Here is a 22,350-nt window from a genome sequence, read left to right on the forward strand (position 1 = left end):
TCTAAAAGGTAGTCACAAGGTTTCTGCTGCCTAGGGACAGGGAATGGGCCTGGGAGTCACAAGGTTTGCTGCCATTTGTCTGCTGCACAGGGTTGGGGCACGGGCCTGGTAGTCATCATCATCAATCGTATTTATTGAGCGCTTACTGTGTGCAGAGCACTGTACTAAGCGCTCGGGAAGTACAAGTTGGCAACGTATAGAGACAGTCCCTAGCCAAAAGTGGGCTCACAGTCTAAAATGTAGTCAAAAGGTTTCTGCTGCATAGGGACGGGGCATGGGCCTGGGAGTCACAAGGTTTGCAGCCATTTGTCTGCTGCATGGGGTTAGGGCACGGGCCTGGTAGTCATCTTCATCAATCGTATTTATTGAGTGCTTACTGTGTGCAGAGCACTGTACTAAGCGCTTGGGAAGTAGAAGTTGACAACATATAGAGACAGTCCCTACCCAACAGTGGGCTCAAAGTCTAAAAGGTAGTCACAAGTTTTCTGCTGCATAGGGACAGGGAATGGGCCTGGTAGTCACAAGCTTTGCTGCCATTTGTCTGCTGCACAGGGTTGGGGCACGGGCCTGGGAGTCATCATCATCAATCGTTTTTATGGAGCGCTTACTGTGTGCAGAGCACTGTACTAAGCGCTCGGGAAGTCCAAGTTGGCAACATATAGAGACAGTCCCTAGCCAACAGTGGGCTCAAAGTCTAAAAGGTAGTCACAAGGATTCTGCTGCATAGGGACGGGGCATGGGCCTGGTAGTCACAAGGTTTGCAGCCATTTGTCTGCTGCACAGGGTTGGGGCACAGGCCTGGTAGTCATCATCATCAGTCGTATTTATTGAGCGCTTACTGTGTGCAGAACACTGTACTAAGCGCTTGGGAAGTCCAAGTTGGCAACATTATAGAGACAGTCCCTACCCAACAGTGGGCTCAAAGTCTAAAATGTAGTCACAAGGTTTCTACTGCATAGGGACAGGGAATGGGCCTGGGAGTTACAAGGTTTGCTGCCATTTGTCTGCTGCATGGGGTTGGGGCACGGGCCTGGTAGTCATCATCATCAATTGTATTTATTGAGTGCTTACTGTGTGCAGAGCACTGTACTAAGCGCTCGGGAAGTACAAGTTGGCAATGTATAGAGACAGTCCCTACCCAACAGTGGGCTCACAGTCTAGAATGTAGTCACAAGGTTTCTGCTGCATAGGGACAGGGAATGGGCCTGGCAGTCACAAGGTTTGCTGCCATTTGTCTGCTGCATGGGGTTAGGGCATGGGCCTGGTAGTCATCATCATCAATCGTATCTATTGAGCGCTTACTGTGTGCAGAGCACTGTACTAAGCGCTCGGGAAGTACAAGTTGGCAACATATAGAGACAGTCCCTAAACAACAGTGGGCTCAAAGTCTAAAATGTAGTCACAAGGTTTCTGCTGCATCGGGACGGGGCATGGGCCTGGGAGTCACAAGGTTTGCTGCCATTTGTTTGCTGCACAGGGTTGGGGCACGGGCCTGGTAGTCATCATCATCAATCGTATTTGTTGAGCGCTTACTGTGTGCAGAGCACTGTACTTAGCACTCGGGAAGTCCAAGTTGGCAACATATAGAGACAGTCCTTACGCAACAGTGTGCTCAAAGTCTAAAATATAGTAACAAGGTTTCTGCTGCATAGGGATGGGGCATGGGCCTGGGAGTCACAAGGTTTGCAGCCATTTGTCTGCTTCATGGGGTTAGGGCACGGGCCTGGTAGTCATCATCATCAATCGTATTTATTGAGTGCTTACTGTGTGCAGAGCACTGTACTAAGCGCTTGGGAAGTACAAGTTGGCAACATATAGAGACAGTCCGTACGCAACAGTGGGCTCAAACTCTAAAATGTAGTCACAAGGTTTCTGCTGCATAGGGATGGGGCATCGGCCTGGTAGTCACAAGCTTTGCTGCCATTTGTCTGCTGCATGGGGTTAGGGCACGGGCCTGGTAGTCATCATCATCAATCGTATTTATTTAGCGCTTACTGTGTGCAGAGCACTGTACTAAGCCCTTGGGAAGTACAAGTTGGGAACATATAGAGACAGTCCCTACCCAACAGTGGGCTCAAAGTCTAAAATATAGTAACAAGGTTTCTGCTGCATAGGGATGGGGCATGGGCCTGGGAGTCACAAGGTTTGCTGCCATTTGTCTGCTGCATGAGGTTAGGGCACGGGCCTGGGAGTCATCATCATCAATCGTATTTATTGAGCGCTTACTGTGTGCAGAGCACTGTACTAAGCACTTGGGAAGTCAAAGTTGGCAACATATAGAGACAGTCCCTACCCAACAGTGGGCTCACAGTCTAAAAGGTAGTCACAAGGTTTCTGCTGCATAGGGACAGGGAATGGGCTTGGTAGTCACAAGGTTTGCTGCCATTTGTGTGCTGCATGGGGTTAGGGCACGGGCCTGGAAGTCATCATCATCATTCGTATTTATTGAGCGCTTACTGTGTGCAGAGCACTGTACTAAGCACTTTGGAAGTACAAGTTGGCAACATATAGTGACAGTCCCTACCCAACAGTGGGCTCAAAGTCTAAAAGGTAGTCACAAGGTTTCCTCTGCATAGGGACGGGGAATGGGCCTGGTAGTCACAAGGTTTGCTGCCATTTGTCTGCTGCACGGGGTTAGGGCACGGGCCTGGGAGTCATCATCATCAATCGTATTTATTGAGCGCTTACTGTGTGCAGAGCACTGTACTAATCGCTTGGGAAGTACAAGTTGGGAACATATAGAGACAGTCCGTAGCCAACAGAGGGCTCAAAGTCTAAAAGGTAGTCACAAGGTTTCTGCTGCATAGTGACAGGGAATGGGCCTGGTAGTCACAAGGTTTGCTGCCATTTGTGTGCTGCATGGGGTTAGGGCACGGGCCTCGTAGTCATCATCATCAATTGTATTTATTGAGCGCTTACTGTGTGCAGAGCACTGTACTAAGCGCTTGGGAAGTACAAGTTGGGAACATATAGAGACAGTCCCTACCCAGCAGTGGGCTCAAAGTCTAAAAGGTAGTCACAAGGTTTCTGCTGCATAGGGACGGGGCATGGGCCTGGGAGTCACAAGGTTTGCAGCCATTTGTCTGCTGCACAGGGTTAGGGCACGGGCCTGGTAGTCATCATCATCAATCGTATTTATTGAGCGCTTACTGTGTGCAGAGCACTGTACTAAGCGCTCGGGAAGTATAAGTTGGCAATATATAGAGACAGTCCCTAGCCAACAGTGGGCTCACAGTCTAGAATGTAGTCACAAGGTTTCTGCTGCACTGGAACGGGGCATGGGCCTGGTAGTCACAAGATTTGCAGCCATTTGTCTGCTGCACAGGGTTGGGGCACGGGCCTGGAAGTCATCATCATCAATCGTATTTATTGAGCGCTTATTATGTGCAGAGCACTGTACTAAGCGCTCGGGAAGTCCAAGTTGGCAACATATAGAGACAGTCCCTACCCAATAGTGGGCTCAAAGTCTAAAAGGTAGTCACAAGGTTTCTGCTGCATAGGGACGGGGCATGGGCCTGGTAGTCACAAGGTTTGCAGCCATTTGTCCGCTTCATGGGGTTAGGGCACGGGCCTGGTAGTCATCATCATCAATCGTATATATTGAGCGCTTACTGTGTGCAGAGCACTGTACTAAGCGCTTGGGAAGTACAAGTTGGCAACATTATAGTGACAGTCCCTACCCAACAGTGGGCTCACAGTCTAAAATGTAGTCACAAGGTTTCTGCTGCGTAGAGACGGGGCATGGGCCTGGTAGTCACAAGGTTTGCTGCCATTTGCTGCACAGCGTTGGGGCACGGGCCTGGTAGTCATCATCATCAATCGTATTTATTGAGCGCTTACTGTGTGCAGAGCACTGTACTAAGCGCTCGGGAAGTAGAAGTTAGCAACATATAGAGACAGTCCTTACCCAATAGTGGGCTCAAAGTCTAAAATACAGTAACAAGGTTTCTGCTGCATAGGGACGGGACATGGGCCTGGTAGTCACAAGGTTTGCAGCTATTTGTCTGCTGCATGGGGTTAGGGCACGTGCCTGGTAGTCATCATCATCAATCGTATTTATTGAGCGCTTACTGTGTGCAGAGCACTGTACTAAGCGCTCGGGAAGTACATGTTGGCAACATATAGTGACAGTCCCTACCCAACAGTGGGCTCAAAGTCTAAAATGTAGTCACAAGGTTTCTGCTGCATAGGGACAGGGAATGGGTCTGGGAGTCACAAGGTTTGCAGCCATTTGTCTGCTGCATGGGGTTAGGGCACGGGTCTGGGAGTCATCATCATCAATCCTATTTATTGAGCTCTTACTGTGTGCAGAGCACTGTACAAAGCACTCGGGAAGTACAAGTTGGCAACATATAGGGACAGTCCCTAGCCAACAGTGCGCTCAGAGTTTTAAATGTAGTCACAAGGTTTCTACTGCATAGGGACGGGGCATGGGCCTGGGAGTCACAAGGTTTGCTGCCATTTGCCCGCTGCACAGGGTTGGGGCACGGGCCTGGGAGTCATCATTATCAATTGTATTTATTGAGCGCTTACTGTGTGCAAAGCACTGTACTAAGCGCTCGGGAAGTACAAGTTGGCAACATATAAAGACAGTCCCTAGCCAACAGTGGGCTCACAGTCTAAAATGTAGTCCCAAGGTTTCTGCTGCATAGGGACAGGGAATGGGCCTGGTAGTCACAAGGTTTGCTGCCATTTGTCTGCTGCACAGGGTTGGGGCACGGGCCTGGTGGTCATCATCATCAATCCTATTTATTGAGCGCTTACTGTGTGCAGAGTACTGTACTAAGTGCTTGGGAAGTACAAGTTGGCAACATATAGAGACAGTCCCTAGCCAACAGTAGGCTCAAAGTCTAAAATATAGTAACAATGTTTCTGCTGTATAGGGATAGAGCACGGGCCTGGTAGTCACAAGGTTTGCAGCCATTTGTCTGCTGCATGGGGTTAGGGCACGGGCCTGGTAGTCATCATCATCAGTGGTATTTATTGAGTGCTTACTGTGTGCAGAGCACTGTACTAAGCACTTGGGAAGTACAAGTTGGCAATAAATAGAGACAGTCCCTACCCAACAGTGGGCTCAAAGTCTAAAAGGTAGTCACAAAGTTTCTGCTGCATAGGGACCGAGAATTGGCCTGGTAGTCACAAGGTTTGCTGCCATTTGTCTGCTGCACTCGGTTGGGGCACGGGCCTTGTAGTCATCATCATCAATCGTATTTATTGAGCGCTTACTGTGTGCAGAGCACTGTACTTAGCACTTGGGAAGTACAAGTTGGCAACATATAGAGACAGTCCCTACCCAACAGTGGGCTCAAAGTCTAAAATATAGTAACAAGGTTTCTGCTGCATAGGGATGGGGCATGGGCCTGGGAGTCACAAGGTTTGGTGCCATTTGTCTGCTGCACAGGGTTGGGGCATGGGCCTGGTAGTCATCATCATCAATCGTATTTATTGAGAGCTTACTGTGTGCAGAGCACTGTACTAAGCGCTGGGGAAGTACAAGTTGGGAACATATAGAGAGAGTCCCTACCCAACAGTGGGCTCAAAGTCTAAAATTTAGTAACAAGGTTTCTGCTGCATAGGGATGGGGGATGGGCCTGGTAGTCACAAGGTTTGCAGCCATTTGTCTGCTGCACGGGGTTAGGGCACGGGCCTGGGAGTCAACATCATCAATCGTATTTATTGAGCGCTTACTGTGTGCAGAGCACTGTACTAAGCGCTTGGGAAGTACAAGTTGGCAACATATAGAGACAGTCCCTACCCAACAGTGGGCTCAAAGTCTAAAAGGTAGTCACAAGGTTTCTGCTGCATAGGGATGGGGCATGGGCCTGGTAGTCACAAGGTTTGCAGCCATTTGTTTGCTGCATGGGGTTAGGGCACGGGCCTGGGAGTCATCATCATCAATCGTATTTATTGAGCGCTTACTGTGTGCAGAGCACTGTACTAAGCACTCGGGAAGTACAAATTGACAACATATAGAGACAGTCCGTAGCCAACAGTGGGCTTACAGTCTAAAATGTAGTCACAAGGTTTCTGCTGCATAGGGACGGGGCATGGGCCTGGGAGTCACAAGGTTTGCTGCCATTTGTCTGCTGCACGGGGTTAGGGCACGGGCCTGGTAGTCATCATCATCATCAATCGTATTTATTGAGCGCTTACTGTGTGCAGAACACTGTACTAAGTGCTTGGGAAGTGCAAGTTGGCAATATTATAGAGACAGTCCCTACCCAACAGTGGGCTCAAAGTCTAAAAGGTAGTCACAAGGTTTCTGCTGCACAGGGACAGGGAATGGGCCTGGGAGTCACAAGGTTTGCTGCCATTTGCTGCACGGGGTTGGGGCACGGGCCTGGTAGTCATCATCATCAATCGTATTTATTGAGTGCTTACTGTGTGCAGAGCACTGTACTAAGCACTCGGGAAGTACAAGTTGGCAACATATAGAGACAGTCCCTAGCTAACAGTGGGCTCAAAGTCTAAAATATAGTAACAAGGTTTCTGCTGCACAGGGACGGGGCATGGGTCTGGTAGTCACAAGGTTTGCAGCCATTTGTCTGCTACACAGGGTTAGGGCACGGGCCTGGTAGTCATCATCATCAATCGTATTTATTGAGCGCTTACTGTGTACAGAGCAGTGTGCTAAGCGCTTCGAAAGTACAAGTTGGCAATATATAGAGACAGTCCCTACCCAACAGTGGGCTCAAAGTCTAAAATATAGTAACAAGTTTTCTGCTGCACAGGGACGGGGCATGGGTCTGGTAGTCACAAGATTTGCAGCCATTTGTCTGCTGCATGGGGTTAGGGCACGGGCCTGGGAGTCATCATCATCAATCGTATTTATTGAGCGCTTACTGTGTGCAGAGCAATGTACTAAGCGCTTGGGAAGTACAAGTTGGCAACATATAGAGACAGTCCCTACCCAACAGTGGGCTCAAAGTCTAAAATTTAGTAATAAGGTTTCTGCTGCATAGGGACGGGGCGTGGGCCTGGGAGTCACAAGGTTTGCTGCCATTTGTCTGCTGCACAGGGTTGGGGCACGGGCCTGGTAGTCATCATCATCCATCGTATTTATTGAGCGCTTACTGTGTGCAGAGCACTGTACTAAGCGCTTGGGAAGTACAAGTTGGCAATATATAGAGACAGTCCCTAGCCAACAGTGGGCTCACAGTCTAAAAGGTAGTCACAAGGTTTCTGCTGCACTGGGACGGGGCATGGGCCTGGGAGTCACAAGGTTTGCTGCCATTTGTCTGCTGCATGGGGTTAGGGCACGGGCCTGGGAGTCATCATCATCATTCGTATTTATTGAGCGCTTACTGTGTCCAGAGCACTGTACTAAGCACTCGGGAAGTACAAGTTGACAACATATAGAGACAGTCCCTAGCCAACAGTGGGCTCACAGTCTAAAATGTAGTCACAAGGTTTCTGCTGCATAGGGACGGGGCATGGGCCTGGGAGTCACAAGGTTTGCTGCCATTTGTCTGCTGCACAGGGCTGGGGCACGGGCCTGGTAGTCATCATCATCAATCGTATTTATTGAGCGCTTACTGTGTGCAGAACACTGTACTAAGCGCTTGCGAAGTCCAAGTTGGCAACATCTAGAGACAGTCCCTACCCAACAGTGGGCTCAAAGTCTAAAAGGTAGTCACAAGGTTTCTGCTGCATAGGGACAGGGAATGGGCCCGGTAGTCACAAGGTTTGCTGCCATTTGTCTGCTGCAAGGGGTTAGGGCACGGACCTGGGAGTCATCATCATCAATCGTATTTATTGAGCGCTTACTGTGTGCAGAGCACTGTACTAAGCGCTTGCGAAGTCCAAGTTGGCAACATCTAGAGACGGTCCCTACCCAACAGGGGGCTCACAGTCTAGAAGGGAGAGACAGACCCCAAAACAAAACATATTAACAAAATAAAATCAATAGAATAGATATGTACAAGTAAAATAAATCAATAAATAGAGTAATAAATCCGTCCAAACATATATCCAGGTGCTGTGGGGAAGGGAAGGTGGTAAGGCGGGCAGGGATGGAAAGGGGGATGAGGGGGAGAGGAGGGAGGGGGCTCAGTCTGGGAAGGCCTCCTTCCCAGGAGCAGGGCAGGCCGTGACTGCGGCCTCATTCATTCATTCATTCAATGGTATTTATTGAGCGCTTACTGTGTGCAGAGCACTGTACTAAGTGCTTGGGAAGTCCAAGTTGGCAACACATAGAGATGATCCCTACCCAACAGTGGGCTCACAGTCTAGAAGGGGGACAGAGAACAAAACAAAACATATTAACAAAATAAAATAAATAGAATAGACATGTACAAGTAAAATAAATAAAAAAATAGACTAATAAATCCATCCAAACATATATCCATATATCCAGGTGCTGTGGGGAAGGGAGGGAGGTAAGGCGGAGGGGATGGAGAGGGGGAAGAGGGGGAGAGGAAGGAGGGGGGCTTAGTCTGGGAAGGCCTCTTTCCCAGGAGCAGGACAGGCCTTGACTGCGGCCTCATTCATTCAATGGTATTTATTGAGCGCTTACTGTGTGCAGAGCACTGTACTAAGCTCTTGGGAAGTCCAAGTTGGCAACATCTAGAGACGGTCCCTACCCAACAGCGGGCTCACAGTCTAGAAGGGGGAGACAAGACAACAAAACAGAGCATATTAACAAAATAAAATGGGGCCGGCCATGATTCTGGCCTCCTCCTCCTCCTCCTCCCGGCAGTGCTCCTCTTGCCCAGCGGCTTCTCCGCTGACCCTGAGGATCTCCCTGTCCGGCTCCGTCTCAGTCCTGCTGGAGGAGGGCGAGGCTTCGGTCAAGTTGTGCGTGGTCATCCAGATGTTCACCCGCAAGACGGACGGCAGCCTCTTCACCCTTCTGGTTCTCAAGGCGGTAAGGGGGTCTCCGGTTGCGGGGGCCGGAGGTGGGAGTCATCCAGAATCGGGTCTAGGGTCGGGGCAGGGCCCGGACCTTTCATGATTTTCGGTCAGTCAGTCGATTTTATTTATTGAGCGCTTACCGTGTGCACGGCACCGCGCTAAGCGCTTGGGAGAGTCCAATAGAACAGACACCTTCCCTGCCCACAGTGAGATCCATGGCTCCATGGAAATCAATCAATCAATCGTATTTATTGAGCGCTTACTGCGTGCAGAGCACTGGACTAAGCGCTTGGGAAGTACAAGTTGGAGAGCCCGGGCTTTGGAGTCAGAGGTCATTTTTTCAAATCCCGGCTCCACCAATTGTCAGCTGTGTGACTTTGGGCAAGTCGCTTCACTTCTCTGGGCCTCAGGTCCCTCATCTGTAAAATGGGGATGAAGACTGTGAGCCCCCAGTGGGACAACCTGGTCACCTTGTAACCTCCCCAGTGCTTAGAACAGTGCTTTGCACATAGTAAGCGCTTAATAAATGCTATCATTATTATTATTATTAACCATAGAATGGACACATTTGCCACCCACAATGAGCTGACAGTCTAGAGGGGGAGACAGAACATTTACTGTGTGCAAAGCCCTGTACTAAGCGCTTGGGAGAGTCCAGTAGAGCCATAGAACGGACACATTCCCTGTCCACAATGACCTGACAGTCTAGAGGGGGAGGCAGAGCACTTACTGTGCACAAAGCACTGTACTAAGCGCTCAGGAGAGTCCCATAGAACCATAGAACGGACACATTCCCCGCCCACAACGAACTGACAGTCTAGAGGGGGAGGCAGAATATTTACTATGTGCAAAGCACTGTATTAAGCACTTGGGAGAGTCCAATAGAACCGTAGAACGGACACATTCCCGTCCACAACGAGCTGACAGTCTAGAGGGGGAGACAGAGCACTTACTGTGCACAAAGCACTGTACTAAGCACTTGGGAGAGTCCCATAGAACCATAGAACGGACACATTCCCCATCCACAACGAGCTGACAGTCTAGAGGGGGAGACAGAGCACTTACTGTGTGCAAAGCACTGTACTAAGCGCTTGGGAGAGTCCAATAGAACCATAGATCGGACACAATCCCCACCCACAACGAACTGACGATCCAGAGGGGTAGGCAGAGAATTTATAGAGCAATAAATACCATCCTTTGATTGATTGATTGATTGTAAGCTCCTTGTGGGAAGGCAACATGTCAATCCTTTTGTATTGGACTCCCTCAGGCACTCAGTACAGTGCTCTGGCTGCAGTAAGTGCTCAGTAAATACCACTGATGGATTGATTTATATAAAATATCTGTATCCTCCTCTGGACTGTCCATCTTCCCCTTCTAGACTATGAGCCCATTGTTGGGTAGGGACCATCTCTATAGGTTGCCAACTTGTACTTCCCAAGCACTTAGTACAGTGCTCTGCACACAGTAAGTGCTAAATAGATATACGATTGATTGATTTATTGATTGTCCTCGGGCTGGAGACTGATTCTCGGCCACAAAGGAACCGTGCGGCCTAGTGGGTAGAGCCCGGGCCTGGGAGCGGAAGACCGGAGAAGCAGCGTGGCTCAGTGGAAAGAGCCCAGGCTTTAGAGTCAGAGGTCATGGTTCAAATCCCGCTCCGCCAATTGTCAGTTGTGTGACCTTGGGCGAGTCACTTCACTTCTCTGGGCCTCAGATCCCTCATCTGTCAAATGGGGATGAAGACCGTGAGCCCCCCGTGGGACAACCTGATCACCTTGTATCCTCCCCAGTGCTTAGAACAGTGCTTGGCATATAGTAAGCGCTTCACAAATGCCATCATTATTATTATTATTATCCCGGCTCCTGCGCTCATCCGCTGTGCGACCTTAGCAACGTCACTTCACTTCTCTGGGCCTCAGTTCACTCATCTGTAAAATGGGGATTAAGATGGGGAGCAGGGGACAGGGACTGACTATCCTGACGAGCTCAGATTTACCCCGATGCTTAGTACAGTGGCTGGCACGTAGACCATAAAAATAAAAGTAAAAAATTTCTCCCGCAGAACCTGAATCTAAGGGCCCGTTTTACTATTTCTGGGAGTAAACTGATGATTGCCGTTACCCTGGAAAGGTACTAGATTTACGCCAATCATTACCATTCATTTGATCGTATTTCATTCAGTCGTATTTATTGAGCGCTTACTGTGTGCAGAGCCCTGTCCTAAGCGCTTGGAGAGTGCAATTCGGTACTGTATCGGGTGTCTGCTGGATGCAGAGCACTGTACTGGACGGCTGCTGTGAGCAGAGCACTCTACCTGGTGTTTGGGTGTTAGAGAAGGGTGTTAGAGAAGCAGCGTGGCTCAGTGGAAAGAGCCTGGGCTTAGGAGTCTGAGGTCATGGGTTCTAATCCCGGCTCTGCCACTTGTCTGCTGTGTGACTTTGGGCAAGTCACTTCACTTCTCTGAGCCTCAGTTACCGCATCTGTAAAATGGGGACTAAAACTGTGAGCGCCACGTGGGACAACCTGATCACCTTGTGTTCCCCTCCCCCCCAGCGCTTAGAACAGTGCTTTGCACGTAGTAAGCGCTTAACAAATGCCATTATTATCATTATTTGTGAGTATGCGGTTGAATGGGGGCTAATCCAGTCTCTAAGAATGGCGAGCCCCACATAGGACAGGAGACTGTGTCCATCCCAATGATCTTATATCAAGAAGCAGCGTGGCTCAGCGGCAAGAGCCCGGGCTTTGGAGTCAGAGGTCATGGGTTCAAATCCCAGCTCTGCCACTTGTCAGCTGGGTGACTTTGGGCAACTCACTTCACTTCTCTGGGCCTCAGTTCCCTCATCTGGAGAATGGGGATGAAGACCGGGAGCCCCCCGTGGGACAACCTGATCACCTTGTAACCTCTCCAGCGCTTAGAACAGTGCTCTGCACATAATAAGCGCTTAATAAATGCCATTATTATTATTCTTATTATTATTATTCTTGTCTCCCCCAGAGCTTAGTACAGTGTCTGACATCAGTAAGCCCTTAACAAGGACCACAAAAATAAAATAAAATAATAAAAATAAAGGACGGGGGCTCGGTGAGGCATCAGACGTCCCTCCCCGCTGCCCCCCACCCCGGGAAACACATCCGAGACCCTCCCCTCAGCCCCCCAATTCAGTGCCCCCCACTTCTCTCCCCCTGCAGCTCCTCCCTGCTCTTGGTATCGTCTTCCATCGGCAACATCCCGGTGAGTTGGGATGTTGGGTGTCGGGGGGCCTGAAGATCCCACCAGGGGTTTGGGGAACACACTGATGGGGGGGCGGAGGACCCCCGAGGGGTAGGGTGGGCCAGGTGACGGGTGCTCTTTCCGCTAGGCCGCACGACTTCTCTAAGAGAAACGACTGGCCCAAGGTCACCCAGCAAATCCCCTGACTCCCAGCCCTGGAGTCCGTCCACTAGACCACATTCATTCATTCAATCGCATTTATTGAGCGCTTACTGTGTGCAGAGCACTGGACTAAGCGCTTGGGAAGGACAAGTCAGTGACATATAGAGACGGTCCCTACCCGACAACGGGCTCACAGGCTAGAAGGGGGAGACGGACGACAAAACAAAACACGTGGACGGGGGTGAAGTTGTCAGAATACGATTGAATGAATGAATGAATGAGAATTAATAGTAATAAGGAATAAATAGTAATAAATAGTAGTAAATAGTAATAAAGCTAGATGCATATCATTAACAAAATAAATAGAACAGTAAATACGTACAAGTCAAATAAATAGAGTAATAAATCTGAACAAACATAGTCATTCATTCATTCATTCAATCGTATTTATTGAGCACTTACGGTGTGCAGAGCACTGGACTAAGTGCTTGGGAAGTCCAAGTTGGCAACATCTATGGGCGGTCCCTTCCCAACAGCGGGCTCACAGTCTAGAAGGGGGAGACAAACGACAAAACAAAACATATTAACAAAATAAAATAAATAGAATAGTAAATATGTACAAGTAAAATAAACAGAGTAATAAATATGTACAAACATATATACATATATACAGAACATATATCCAGGTGCTGCGGGGAGGGGAAGGAGGTAGGACGGGGGGGATGGGGAGGAGGAGAGGAAAAAGGGGGCTCAGTCTGGGAAGGCCTCTTGGTTCTCTGGTCCCTTCCTCCTTGACCCCCAGAACTGAAAAGAGTTGGGGAAGAAGGTCTACGGGGGGTCAGGGGGTGGGGAAGAGGTGACCAATAGGTCACGGAGTCCCCTGGTTGTAGGTGTTGGATCTCGTGCCGCCGATCAATAAGCTGCTAGCGGATGTCCTGGTTCCCAAGATCGACGGTGAGCATCACCACGCCCTGCCACCTTGGATCCGGGACTTCCCATCGGCAGAAGCCCAGATCCCCCCTAGTCCTCCGAGGATGCGGCCCGGTGTTCCTGCCCGGCTTCTCCTTAGCCTTCCGGCCTCCACCCTCTGCCCTGCTTCTTCCTCAACTCTTTCCCAGAGCCTTTTTTTCTGCCTCACATCTAACTCTCTCCCGTCGGCTTCTTTCTGCTTCTCCCCCATATCTCTCCCATCAGCTTCTTTCTGCTTCACCCCCAATTCTCTCCTGTTGGCTTCTTTTGCTTCTCCCCCAAATCTCTCCCGTCAGCTTCTTTCTGCTTCACCCCCAACTCTCTCCCGTTGGCTTCTTTCTGCTTCTCCCCCAAATCTCTCCCCTCAGCTTCTTTCTGCTTCTCCCCCAAATCTCTCCCCTCAGCTTCTTTCTGCTTCTCCCCCAAATCTCCCCCATCGGCTTCTTTCTGCTTCTCCCCCAAATCTCTCCCATCAGCTTCTTTCTGCTTCACCCCCAATTCTCTCCTGTTGGCTTCTTTCTGCTTCTCCCCCAAATCTCTCTCATCAGCTTCTTTCTGCTTCTCCCCCAAATCTCTCCCATCAGCTTCTTTCTGCTTCTCCCCCAAATCCCTCCCATCAACTTCTTCCTGCTTCTCCCCCAAATCTCTCCCATCAGCTTCTTTCTACTTCTCCCCCAACTCCCTCCCATCAGCTTCTTTCTGTTTCTCCCCCAAATCTCTCCTGTTGGCTTCTTTCTGCTTCTCCCCAAACTCCCTCTCATCAGCTTCTTTCTGCTTCTTCTTCAACTCTCTCCCATCAAATTCTTTCTGCTTCACCCCCAATTCTCTCCTGCTGGCTTCTTTCTGCTTCTCCCCCAAATCTCTCCCATCAGCTTCTTTCTATTTCTGCCTCAACTCTTTCCCTTTGGCTTATTTCCACTTCGCCCCAGCTCTCTCCTCTTGGCTTCTTTCCATTTCTCCCGCTTCTTTCTGCTTCTTCTTTCCGCTGTTTATGAGAACAGTGTTTTGCACATAGTAAGCGCTTAGTAAATGTCATCATTATTATTATTATTCTCCCCCAAATCTCGCCCGTCAGCTTCTTTTTCTCCCGCAACTCTCCCATCAGCTTCTTTCCACTTTTCCCCCAACTCTCTCCCATCTGCTTATTCCCACTTTGCTTCCAACTCTCTCCTGTTGCCTTTTTTCTGCTTCTCCCCTGCTGTCTCCCAGAATCTTCTTTCTGCTTCACCCCAGCTTTCCACCATCAGCGTCTTTCCGCTTCTCCCCCAGATCTCTCTATAATAATTGTGGTATTCGTTAAGTGCTTACTACGTGGCAGACACTGAACTAAGCATTGGGGTAGATTCAAGATAATCAGGTTGGACAGAGCCCTTGTCCCACAGAGGGCTCACAATCTTAATCCACATTTTATAGATGAGAAAACTGAGACAAAGAGAAATTATTATTATTAATAATGATTATATATATTATTATTACTATGGTATTTAAGTGCTTATTATGTGTCAAAAGCCTGGGCTTGGGAGTTAGAGGTCATGGGCTTGAATCCCACTCTGCCACAGGTCTGCTGTGTGACTATGGACAAGTCACTTAACTTCTTTGTGCCTCGGTTCCCTCATCTGTAAAATGGGGATTAAGACAGTGAGCCCCATGGGGGACAACCTCATTACCTTGTATCTACCCCAGTGCTTTCCTTAATTAATTAATTAATTAATTAATTAATTAATTAATTAATTGATCAATTCAATCGTATTTATTGAGTGCTTACTGTGTGCAGAGCACTGTACTAAGTGCTTGGGAAGTACAAGTTGGCAACATATAGAGATGGTCCCTACCCAACAGTGGGCTCACAGTCTAGAAGGGGGAGGCAGAGAAACAGTGTGTGGCACATAGTAAGCGCTTAACAAATATTACCATTATTATTATTATTATTATGTCTGCTGTGTGACCCTGGGCAAGTCACTTACCTTCTTAAGTGCTTAGTACAGTGCTCTGCACACAGTAAGTGCTCAATAAATACGATTGAATGAATGAACTTCTCTGGGCCTCAGTTCCCTCATCTGTAAAATGGGGATTAAGACTGTGAGCCCCACGTGGGACAACCTGATCACCTTGTATCCTCCCCAGTGCTTAGAACAGTGCTTGGCACATAGTAAGCGCTTAGTAAATGTCATTATTATTATTATTATTATTATGTGTCAGGCACTGTTCTAAGCGCTGGGATGTTTATAAGCAAATCGGGTTGGACACAGCTCCCCGTCCCACGTGTCGCTCACAATCTCCATCCCCATTTTACAGATGAGGCAACTGAGGCCTGGAGAAGTGAAGTGACTTGCCCAAGGTCACACAGCAGAGATTAGAGCCCAGGTCCTTCTGGTTCCCACTACGCCACGTTGCTTTCCTTGTCAGCTCCTACTTCTCCCCCAACTCTCTCCTGTCGGCTTCTTTCTGCCCTCATGCCACTCGACCGTGCGCGGAGCACTGTACTGAGCGCTTGGGAGGGTCCAATGGACACCACCTCAGTCCTTGAGGAGCTTCCAGGCCTAGTACAGTGCTCTGCACACAGTAAGCGCTCAATAAATATGATTGATTGATTGATTGATTGATTCAGCTGTTTTTTGGATACCACCCATCGCCTTGCTCCGGCATCCACCCGCAGAGCACCTCGTCTGTCTTTCCCCCGCAGGTTGCCTGGACGCAGGAATCCCTCTCCCCGGCATCCTGGGCATCAAGTTGGTGGGTTTGGACCTCCGAATCCTCCAGGTAAGGCTGGTGGGAAGGGAAGAGGAAGGGAAGGTTGGGAGGGGGGTCTCTTCAATGGCTCCCCTTGATGATCGTCTACTACAATCCAGCCCACACACTTGGCTCCTCCAATAATAATAATGATAATAATGATAGCATTTATCAAGCGCTCACTATGTGCAAAGCACCCTTCTAAGCGCTGGGGAGGTTACAAGGTGATCAGGCGGTCCCAAGGGGGGGCTCACAGTCTTCATCCCCGTTTTCCAGATGAGGTAACTGAGGCGCAGAGAATACTAATAATAATGATGGCATTTATTAAGCGCTTACTATGTGCAGAGCACCTTTCTAAGCTCTGGGGAGGTTACAAGGTGATCAGGTTGTCCCATGGGGGGCTCACAGTCTTCATCCCCATTTTCCAGATGAGGTAACTGAGTCGCAGAGAATACTAATAATAATGATGGCATTTATTAAGCGCTTACTATGTGCAAAGCACCGTTCTAAGCTCTGGGGAGGTTACAAGGTGATCAGGTTGTCCCACGGGGCGCTCACAGTCTTCATCCCCATTTGACAGGTGAGGTCACTGAAAAGCAGAGAATAATAATAATAATAATAATAATGATGGCATTTATTAAGCGCTTACTATGTGCAAAGCACCTTTCTAAGCTCTGGGGAGGTTACAAGGTGATCAGGTTGTCCCATGGGGGGCTCACAGTCTTCATCCCCATTTTCCAGATGAGGTAACTGAGTCGCAGAGAATACTAATAATAATGATGGCATTTATTAAGCGCTTACTATGTGCAAAGCACCATTCTAAGCACTGAGGAGGTTACAAGGTGATCAGGTTGTCCCAAGGGGGGCTCACAGTCTTCATCCCCATTTTACAGATGAGGTAATAATAATAATAATAATGATAATGATGATGGCATTTATTAAGCACTTACTATGTCCAAAGCACCATTCTATGTGCTGGGGAGGTTACGAGGTAATCAGGTTGTCCCCAAGGGGGGCTCACAGTCTTCATCCCCATTTTCCAGATGAGGGAACTGAGGCACAGAGAAGTGAGGTGACTTGCCCAAAGTCACCCAGCTGACCAGTGGCGGAGCCGGGATTTGAACCCATGACCTCTGACTCCAAAGCCCGGGCTCTTTCCACTGAGCCACACTGCTTCTCAATGCCAACCTTCTCCCTGGGCCTCCATCCCATCTCTCTCACCCATGTCCTGTCTCTGGCCTGACATTCCCACTCTCCTCAAATCCCACAGACAATGACTCTTCCCCCCTTCAAATCCTTACTGAAGGCCCATCTCCTCCTCCCAGAGGCCTTCCCTGACTGCACCCTCCTTTCCTCCTCTCCTCCTCCCTTCTACGTCACCCCGATTTTTCCCTTTCTTCACCCACCTCCCCCTCAGACCCATGCCACTTATGTCCAGGTCTGCAATTTCATTTATTTCTGTTAACATCTGTCTCTCTCTCTAGACTGTCGGCTCGCTGTGGGCAGGAAATGGGTCTGTTTATTGTTCAACTGGACTCTCCTGAGCGCTCAGTGCAGTGCCCTGCACACAGTAAGCGCTCATTGGGTGACTGCTTGTCCTCTAGACTGTCGGCTCACTGTGAGCAGGGAATGGGTCTGTTTATTGTTCTACTGGACTCTCCTGAGTGCTCAGTACAGTGCCCTGCACACAGTAGGCGCTCATCGGGTGATTGCTTGTCCTCTAGACTGTCGGCTCGCTGTGGGCAGGGAATGGGTCTGTTTATTGTTCTACTGGACTCTCCCAAGCGCTCAGTACAGTGCCCTGCGCACAGTAAGTGCTCATTGGGTGATTGCTTGTCCTCTAGACTGTCAACTCGCTGTGGGCAGGGAATGGGTCTGTTTGTTCTACAGAGAAGCAGCATGGCTCAGTGGAAAGAACCTGGGCTTTGGAGTCAGAGGTCATGGGTTCAAATCCAGGCTCTGCCAATTGTCAGCTGTGTGACTTTGGGCAGGTCACTTCACTTCTCTGGGCCTCAGTTCCCTCAACTGGAAAATGGGGATTAAGACTGTGAGCCCCCACCATGGAACAACCTGATCACCTTGAAACCTCCCCAGCGCTTAGAACAGAGCTTTGCACATAGTAGGTGCTTATAAATGTTATTATTATTATTATTATTATTACTGGACTCTCCCGAGCGCTCAGTACAGTGCCCTGCGCACAGTAAGCGCTCACTGGGTGATTGATTGTCCTCTAGACTGTCGGCTCGTTGTGGGCAGGGGAACGTGTCTACCAACGCTGTTGGATTGGACTCCCCCAGGCGCTTAGTTCAGTGCTCTGCGCACAGTAAGCGCTCAATAAATCCCATTGATTGACTGATTGATCGATTGATAAGTGCGGATAATCGGCGCGGAGGTAATTATCCCGGTGGCCACTAGATGGCAGAATAAACCAAGGCACAGCGTGCAACTCATTCATTCATTCATTCATTCACTCAATCGTATTTATTGAGCGCTTACTGTGTGCAAAACACTGTAATAATAATAATAATAATGACATTTGCTAAGCGCTTACTATGTGCCAAGCACTGTTCTAAGCGCTGGGGAGGATACACTTGTCAGCTGGGTGACTTTGGGCAAGTCACTTAACTTTTCTGTGCCTCAGTTCCCTCATCTGTAAAATGGGGATGAAGACCCCCCGTGGGACAAACTGGTCACCTTGTAACCTCCCCAGGGCTTAGAACAGTGCTTGGCACATAGTAAGCGCTTAGCGAATGTCATTATTATTATAGTAAGCGCTTAGTACAGTGCTCTGCACACAGTCAGCGCTCAATAAATACGATTGAATGAACGAATGCCATAATTATTATTATTACAAGGTGATCAGATTGTCCCACGTGGGGCTCACCGTCTTCATCCCCATTGTACAGATGAGGGAACTGAGGCCCAGGGAAGTGAAGTGACTTGCCCCAAATCACACAACTGACAAGGGACGGAGACAGGATTAGAACCCGTGACCTCTGACTCCCAAGCCCGGGCTCTTTCCACTGATCCAGCACTGTACTACTATTCCTTCATTTGATCATTGGGGAGGCAGCGTGGCTCAGTGGAAAGAGCCCGGGCTTTGGAGTCAGAGGTCAGGGGTTCAAATCCCGACTCCGCCAATGGTCAGCTGTGTGACTTTGGCCAAGTCACTTCACTTCTCTGGGATACAGTTCCGTCATCTGTAAAATGGGGATTAAGACTGTGAGCCCCCTGTGGGACAACCTTTCATTCATTCCTTCATTCAATTGTATTTATTGAGCGCTTGGGAAGTGCAAGTTGGCAACAGATAGAGACGGGCCCTACCCAACAGCGGGGTCACAGTCTAGAAGGGGAAGACAGACAACAAAACTAAACATATTAACCAAATAAAATAAATAGAATAAATATGTACTAATAAAATTGTATAATACATTGTATAAGTATGCATTGCATAATGCATACATAATCGATCATACTGTCATTCATTCAGTTGTATTTATTGAGCACTTACTGTGTGCAGAGCACCGTACTAAGTGCTTGGGAAGTCCAAGTCGGCAACATCTAGAGACGGTCCCTACCCAACAGCGGACTCACAGTCTAGAAGGGGGAGACAGACAACAAAACTAAACATATTAACCAAATAAAATAAATAGAATAAATATGTACAAGTAAAATAGAGTAATAAATTCATTCATTCATTCAATCGTATTTATTGAGCGCTTACGCTGTGCAGAGCACTGTACTAAGCGCTTGGGAAGTACAATTTGACAACATCTAGAGACGGTCCCTACCCAACAGCGGGCTCACAGTCCAGAAGGGGGAGACGGACAACAAAACAAAACATATTAACCAAATAAAATAAATAGAATAAATATGTACAAGTAAAATAAATAAATAGAGTAATAAATTCATTCATTTCTTCATTCAGTCATATTTATTGAGCGCTTACTGTGTGCAGAGCACTGTACTAAGCGCTTGGGAAGTACAAGTCGGCAACATCTAGAGACGGTCCCTACCCAACAGCGGGCTCACAGTCTAGAAGGGGGAGACAGACAACAAAACTAAACATATTAACCAAATAAAATAAATAGAATAAATATGTACTATATTTATTCTACTTGTATTCTACTTGTATACTCTATTTATTTCTTTTACTTGTACAATAAATATGTACAAGTAAAAGAAATAGAGTAATAAATCTGTATAAACATATATACATATATCCAGGTGCTGTGGGGAGGGGAAGGAGGTAAGGCAGGGAGGAGGGGGCTCAACCTGATCACCTTGTAACCTCCCCAGCGCTTAGAACAGTGCTTTGTACATAGTAAGCGCTTAATAAATGCCATCATTATTATTATTACCATATTTATTGAGGGCTTTTTGTCTGACCCCCTTCCCCTCCCCGCAGCACCTGTATATATGTATATATGTTTGTACATATTTATTACTCTATTTATTTTACTTGTACATATTTATTCCATTCATTTTATTTTATTAATATGTTTTGTTTTATTGTCTGTCTCCCCCTTCTAGCCTGTGAGCCCGCTGTCGGGTAGGGACCGTCTTAATACGTTGCCAACTTGTACCTCCCAAGCGCTTAGTCCAGTGCTCTGCACACAGTAAGCGCTCAATAAATACGATTGAATGAATGAATGCAGAGCACTGTACTAAGCGCTTGGTGTTTCCCTAGGGGATGGTGTTGGTGACTGTGTGAAGGAGGATACGCAGCTGGAAGAAGAAGGGATGATGGTCAGCGCTTCTTGGCTCTGGAGAGGAGGAAGAAAAGACTCTCCTCATCCCCCCTGCCTCAGTTTCTCCTCCGTCCTTCAGGAAGCCAGTAAGATGAATCCCAGAAGGGAAAGCGCCCCCTTTTTCCTGACCCCCACCCCCAATTCCTTTCTAGATGGAAGCAGCACATGATGGGAAGGGGGTGGGGCCAAGGTCTCCTTCCCAATAAATTTCCCGTTTCCTCAGCTGAGATGGTGTGATCCTCTCTTGGTTTATGGTATTTGTCAATAATCATCATAATAATGGTATTTGTGAAGCGCTTACTATGTGCAAAGCAGTGTTCTAATCAATCAATCAATCAATCGTATTTATTGGGCGCTTACTGTGTGCAGAGCACCGTACTAAGCGCTTGGGAAGTGCAAATTGGCAACATACAGAGACAGTCATCATCATCATCATCAATCGTATTTATTGAGCGCTTACTGTGTGCAGAGCACTGTACTAAGCGCTTGGGAAGTACAAATTGGCAACATATAGAGACAGTCCCTACCCAACAGCAGGCTCACAGTCTAAAAGGGGGAGACGGAGAACAAAACCAAACATACTAACAAAATAAAATAAATAGAATAGATATGTACAAGTAAAATAAATAAATAGAGTAATAAATATGTACAAACATATATACATATATACTCTAAGGCGCTCTAAGCGCTGGGGGGATACAAGGTGATCAGGTTGTCCCCCGGGGGGCTCACAGTTTTAATCCCCATTTTCCAGATGAGGGAACTGAGGCCCGGAGAAGTGAAGTGACTTGCCCAAAGTCACCCAGCTGACAAGTGGCGGAGCCGGCATTTGAACCCATGACCTCGGACTCCAAAGCCCGGGCTCTTTCCACTGAGCCACGCTGCTTCTCTCCGTGTTAACGATTGACTGATTTAACAAATATTATTTTTTCAAAAAATAATCAGCGCCATGGATTGATGGAATGAATTTCGAGCCGAGTCTGTGTTCCAGAATCTGGGGGTCGGGGTTGGGGTGGGCGCGATTTTTGCCCAGCGGGCCTCTCCTCTCTGTGGTCTCCCCCGGGGGCTCGGACGGGACCCATTCAATCAATTAATCAATCAATCAATCAATCAATCAATCAATCGTATTTATTGAGCACTTACTGTGTTCTCTGGGTGTTTGCTCTCCTAGGAATTTCAATCATCGGGATTTATTTAATCGTTGCGGTATTTGTTGAGCGTTCGCTGGCTGCCAAATCCTGAAGCCAAGATAAACAGGCCGAGTTCCCGGGCTGATACAGATACCGAACAGAGATGGTGTTTATTAATCAATCAATCAATCAATCGTATTTATTGAGCGCTTACTGTGTGCAGAGCACTGTACTAAGCGCTTGGGACGTGCAAGTCGGCAACACATAGAGACAGTCCCCACAGTGCTTACTATCAGTGGAAAGAGCCCGGGCTGGGGAGTCTAATCCCCGCTCCCCCACTTGTCAACTGTGTGACTTTGGGCAAGTCACTTAACTTCTCTGTGCCTCAGTTCCCTCACCTGTAAAATGGGGATTAAGACTGTGAGCCCCATGTGGGACAACCTGATCACCTTGTAACCTCCCCAGCGCTTAGAACAGTGCTTTGCACATAGTAAGCGCTTAATAAATGCCATTATTATTATTACTATTATTAATAATA

The 22,350-nt window shown here is 48.2% G+C and overlaps 1 protein-coding gene across 1 annotated transcript in view; it reads left to right on the forward strand.

The window, feature by feature from the left end:
* LOC119931342 (BPI fold-containing family B member 4-like) overlaps positions 1-20,866 on the forward strand; it is a 37,715-nt gene extending 16,849 nt beyond the window's left edge. The window contains exons 10-15 of the mRNA XM_038749941.1: positions 8,699-8,866; positions 10,919-10,986; positions 12,049-12,091; positions 13,123-13,186; positions 15,885-15,961; positions 20,622-20,866. Coding sequence (XP_038605869.1) covers positions 8,699-8,866; positions 10,919-10,986; positions 12,049-12,091; positions 13,123-13,186; positions 15,885-15,961; positions 20,622-20,645 — 444 coding nt within the window. The 3' untranslated portion in view covers positions 20,646-20,866. The remainder of the gene's footprint in view (positions 1-8,698; positions 8,867-10,918; positions 10,987-12,048; positions 12,092-13,122; positions 13,187-15,884; positions 15,962-20,621) is intronic.
* The last annotated feature ends 1,484 nt before the right edge of the window (positions 20,867-22,350 follow it).

Source organism: Tachyglossus aculeatus, chromosome 8 (genome assembly GCF_015852505.1).
Source record: "Tachyglossus aculeatus isolate mTacAcu1 chromosome 8, mTacAcu1.pri, whole genome shotgun sequence".
NCBI lineage: Eukaryota > Metazoa > Chordata > Mammalia > Monotremata > Tachyglossidae > Tachyglossus > Tachyglossus aculeatus.